Raw genomic sequence first — 5,251 nt, forward strand, 5'->3', positions numbered from 1 at the left:
TGGAGGACCACCAGGACGTGAGTGCCCGGCGCTGGGCGGCCGGGCCGGGCCGTGGAATGGGGAGTCCCTCGGGGGGTGCATGGGGAGTAGCTTAGTTTCTTTCTTCCTCCCGGCGTGGAGGCTTGGTCTGGTAGGTGGAAGCGAAGGGAGATGCCCGGTGGAACCCCTGTGCAGCCGCCGGCCGCCTCCCGGCAGGACGCGCCTCCCCGCCATGTAAGCGGGTTCTACCCGCTGCCGGCGCGTCCCTGGGAGCAGCCCGCGCCTCCACAGCCGTGCACAGACCTCCGACCCGCGCTCTCTTTCACTAATGAAACGTAAATGAAGCTCATTGCCCAGGTGACCTGAATTTCCTTCCCGGTTCAGTGATTAAGTTAATTAATGCTCGGATTTTGGCATCTTTTTAAGCAATTATTGCCGACTTCTTTTTTTCTTCTTTGGGTCGTAGTTGCTACAGTTAAAAGGAAATAATACCTACGTTACACTGCTCTTAGAATTAGCTAGGCATTAGTGCAGTACTTGGAAACTCAACCCTACACAGTATATGGCATGTCAACGGCAAATTGGTAAATAAATCACATCCTAACAAGCAGATTGACTGCCACTTGATGAGAAATGTTAAATTTGGAACTCTCTTTTTTAGTTAAGTAATTAAATAAGGGCATGAAGAAGGAGTCGCTTTTGAACTGCTGTTTCTGTTTTCTCATATGGTTTGTTTATGGTAGCAGAAGCTGAGGCATTAGTACTAAGTAAGCAGATTCTTTACCCAGTGGTGCAGAAGCCCACTGACTTAGTGAGGATTGCTGGGGGCATGAAGACTTTGTGGAGGAAAAAGTGAAAAATATTAACTCTATCAGTGTTTTGCAAACAGAAAATTTTAGTGTAATAAAGTTTATTAAAGAAAATAATGTTCTGAACTTGTAAGTAAATAGTTTAATGCAGGTCACTTATGCTAAGACTCACTGAAATATATGATGCTGTGGTAGCTGGTTTTCAGTGGTAACCAGGGACTGAGTATCACTGTGATAGGAGTACTGAGATAATGACTGTTAATGATTTGTCTTTGTTTTACTCTCTATACTTCTGTTTTCAATTAACTTAACAAACTCTATTCATACTAAATATATACGATGTGTTTTCAGTATATGTGTGTACATGCATTGGTCTATCTTGCATAAAGCATATATGGCCTTTCATCCCAAAGTGTAAGAACTTCACAGAAACTTTTTATGGTCCTTTGCTGACACTGATCTTCCTCTAGGGCAAGGCATCACTAGATGCATCGTACTTTGATTAATAATAACAGTTGGTATAAAGGAAATTTTGTTCTTAATACAAAGTAGGAGAACTTTTTAACGTTAATTGCAAAGATTGTAGGTTTTTCAGGTGGGCCGGATGGCTTCCTTTTTCCAAAGAAGTAAAAGTCATGGATCAGGGAACCCTTGTTATTTTAAAACTTTTTTTATCTACTGTTACAGTAGTATACATATTATTGCATATGTAGTGGGTAAACTGAAGAATTTATTACTAAACAGATTGAATACAGTCCAAATTTCAGCTGTCAGTCACGTTTTATGGTTATGCCCATGCAGTACACAGGATTTGTCATCTTAATCAGTTTTATGCCAAAAAATGAGCTCCGTTTCTGTTATAATGTAGAGATCGTGTAATTTTTATTGCCGGGTCCTTTTACAGTCTTCACATTCCCTATATAAATGTCCTTGCTGGATTTGTTCTGGCAGCTAAGGCAGTTACTGTCCTGTAACTGTGGGAGGGACTCCATGTGCTGCAGTTCAGTGTAAGAGGTATCATGAATCAGCCATCAGTTTGCTCATTTTGCCACCCTACATTATTGCACTTCAGTGGTTCACTACACTGTAGGTTGGTGAGTTGCCTCATCTCCTGTTTTCCCACCTTTGAAGACCTTCAGCAGGGGATAAGGTTGCGCAGTTGAGAAAGGTAGTCTTTTTATTGCAGCCATTAAATCATGTAGAGATTAGGAATTAAGCCCTTTCTTCAAGGGGGATAGGTTAAAAGATCAGCTAAACTTTAAATGATGGTGGGTCAGTTTTCACTCTTATAAAACACAAGTAATGAGATGTTTTTATCTCCACAGCACCCATGCATGGTGAGGAAGCTTTATAGCATGGAGAAGGCAATGTAGGGACAATGTTCTGCAGAAGAGGAAAGGCATTATAAATTAAAAAAAAAATAGGAATTGAGTTGAATGATTAGTGAGAAGAGCTTCTGCGAACAAGACTTCTGATAAAGAAGGAAAGAGGGAGTAAAGCTATGATTCTTCAGCAGCTTCTCATGTGCGGAACTGTTGGGCTCATAATGATTACAGTTCATGAGCTGTCTTGCTGCTGGAGTTGTTTTCCCCTTGTATTGTTTTCCGTCTCCTCCTCCCTCTAACCCAAATTCTAAAGGAATAAGAGTGGGACTAGTGGTTTTGCTGTTAAAGCCATTGCATTTTCAGCTCACTGGTTACAATGGAAATATTTTTATCTCTGTTGTTTTAGGTGCTGCCTTTCATCTATCGTGCCATTGGTTCAAAGCATCTTCCTGCCAGTAACATCAGCTTTGTTCATCTTGATTCCCATCCAGACCTTCTTATTCCTGTGAATATGCCTGCAGACACTGTATTTGACAAAGAAGCTCTTTTTAGGTAAGTCCTGGATACTGTATCAGAATACTTTAAGTCTGCTTCCCGCTGGCTTTGATTTACAGTGAATATTGGTATGACTGCGTAGGACATATGAACAAAGAGGTGTAAGTCAGCCTCAAGTTGTACCTTCTGTCTTTTCACTTTTGCTGAAAACTTTTTTTTTTTGGATGGAAAAAGTTATGTTTGTTTTTTTTGAATGTTGTCGAATATTTAAGTCACATATCAAGCAATTTAAGACTTACAGTGTTTAGTTGTTCAGTAGTATATCATGTTATTAGGCCAACTAGTTCCTCTGAGTTACAGGACAGCACCCTGAGTAGATGCTTTATGTCTGAAGAGCTGTGGTTTTAAAACAGCCTTTCTCTTTTCATACTGAAAAATTGACTTTGAGATTGAAATCACATCTCCTATGTTGGCATGGTGAATATGTGAAGTTGAACAAGATTTTCCTATTAAGATCATTATGACCAATATTCTTCCCAAATTTCTTAGGTAGGTAACAAGCCACAGAGTGATCTTTGCTATTGTCTTTCTTTTCCTGTCTTAAAATAAGTATCGATTGCTTCAGTGTTACGGTGATTTACAGCAATGAGAAGATAATGTAATTGGCGTGTAAGTAATTGTATCATGCTACCCGTAGTCCATATTTTATTTTCTTTGTTGGATGAATAAGAAGTTTTGTGGGTTATATCATACAGCTAAAAAAATAGGGTGTTGATAATCAGGAAAGTTGCTATTCTGTCGGTGCTGATTGACTCACTTTAATTATTGAGATTGTATTATTGAGATTGTATTTAAAATCTACTTAGAGCACTTTACAATAAAATACTCCTTAAGGTCAGTTGAAGTTATTTAGAACAGTGTTGATGATGGTCCTTGTACTTTCCTCTGTGTGATGTATCAAGAGAAAAAGGACAACAAATCCATGTAGTTCATAATCGAAGTGCCGTACTAAGAGTGAAGCTGATTGCACTCTATAATCCTAACTTTTTAATTTCTACTGTAGACATTTGTGGTCTGTCTTATGAATAAAGATTTCCCTCTTTTTCTTTCTTTGATGATGTGAACCTTACACAGAGTACTAATTTCAGATGATTTACATGGGGGCTTTCAAAATGTGGAAGATGTTTGTTGTGTTCTTGACAATGTTTTACTTACAGGGAAAGTAACAGTGTTATCTCCAGCCTTTCTCCATTCATTACAGTGAATTAAGTATTGAGAACTGGATTATGCCTGCTGTTTATGCTGGCCATATTTCTCAAGTAGTATGGCTTCACCCACCGTGGGCTCAGCAGATCTCGGAAGGAAAACACCATTTTTTAATTGGGAAAGACATATCAACAACTACAATAAGGTAAATTTTCTGCTGCCATATGCTAATAATATAAAGACTATCTCTCTAGCTTTTCATGGGTGGGGGTTTTTTGTATTCTTGGATAAAGATGAAAATTTAATTTGTATTTGTGAGGTCCGTAGGACCTAATGTGACTGACTATTTGTGTGACTGGGTACAGTTGAAATTGTGCCTTAACTTCTTTTTTTTATAGGTAATTCTAGCTATTCACATTTCATTTAAGCTACCCAAATTTTAAATTAGTTCTCTTCATTAAAGTCAGCATCTCAGAAAGCAGTAATTTTTAACAGAGAATTTGGGTAACAGAGGGCAGCAATTAGATCCTCCTCAGTCCTCCCTTATCAGGACAAAACAAACCCAGTTCCCTCAGCTTCCCAAGCCTGTGCTCTGACCCTCTAATCACCTTAGCGGCCCTTCTTCAGTTTGTTGTCATCTCTCTTGTCCTGGAGGCCCAAACCTGGGCAGAGTATGTCAAATGTGACCTCACTGGTGCTGAATAAGAGGAGAAACCTTTTCCCTTCCCTCAATGATTCTGTTTTTCTCGTGTGGTTTTTTGTTTGGTATTTTGGGTTCTGTTGCTTTTTTAAGTTAATATACTAGTTAAGCACTGAAACAGGTACACAGGCAGATGGTGAATTCTCCATTCTTTGACAAAGTCAAAACTCAACTGGACGAGGCCCTGGGCAGCCTCATCTAGCTTTGAAGTTAGTCGTGCTTTGATCAGATGATTGATGAGAGGCTTCCAGATGTCCCTTCCAATCTTAATCATTCTGTGATTCAAGTTCCGGTCAGAGCTCCTCATTCTGTGGGATGCAGTCAATGACAGTTTCGCATCATATTCACTGCATTGTGATTTTGTACAGCTTGAATGGACGTTTACAAATCATGTCTTTTGCCAGCATATCAGAATCTTTTGAAGCAAGTTTAACAGAAGGCAGCAGAGAAATACTTTGGTTTTCCACCTAAAATAAAACACAAGAGCTCTACAATTCTGAATCTGAGGCGTAAAGTAAACCTAAATAGTAAGAAAAAAGCTGGTGCTTTCGGTTACATTTAATCATGAGAACTAGCACACATATAGAAATACTTCATGATGGCTGAATAGCTCTCCCACAGATCCTCTGGTTGCCTTAGCAACCTTGAAAACAACATTTCCAGCTGCCTTTTGCAGATGGTCAGGTACCTTTTCTTCAGGTTCTAGGCTTACAAAAATCATCAAGGAAGAAAGGGAA

At 39.4% G+C, this 5,251-nt stretch overlaps 1 protein-coding gene across 1 annotated transcript in view; it reads left to right on the forward strand.

The window, feature by feature from the left end:
• Window positions 1-8: 8 nt before the first annotated feature.
• Window positions 9-5,251, forward strand: part of LOC104082580 (chromosome unknown open reading frame, human C5orf22) — a gene marked incomplete at its 5' end in the record, with an annotated part of 14,798 nt that continues 9,555 nt past the window's right edge. The window contains 3 exons of the mRNA XM_009585768.1: window positions 9-17; window positions 2,520-2,665; window positions 3,870-4,019. Of these exons, the coding sequence (XP_009584063.1) occupies window positions 9-17; window positions 2,520-2,665; window positions 3,870-4,019 (305 nt within the window). The remainder of the gene's footprint in view (window positions 18-2,519; window positions 2,666-3,869; window positions 4,020-5,251) is intronic.

This window comes from Fulmarus glacialis, unplaced genomic scaffold (assembly GCF_000690835.1).
Source record: "Fulmarus glacialis isolate BGI_N327 unplaced genomic scaffold, ASM69083v1 scaffold45799, whole genome shotgun sequence".
NCBI classification, from domain to species: domain Eukaryota; kingdom Metazoa; phylum Chordata; class Aves; order Procellariiformes; family Procellariidae; genus Fulmarus; species Fulmarus glacialis.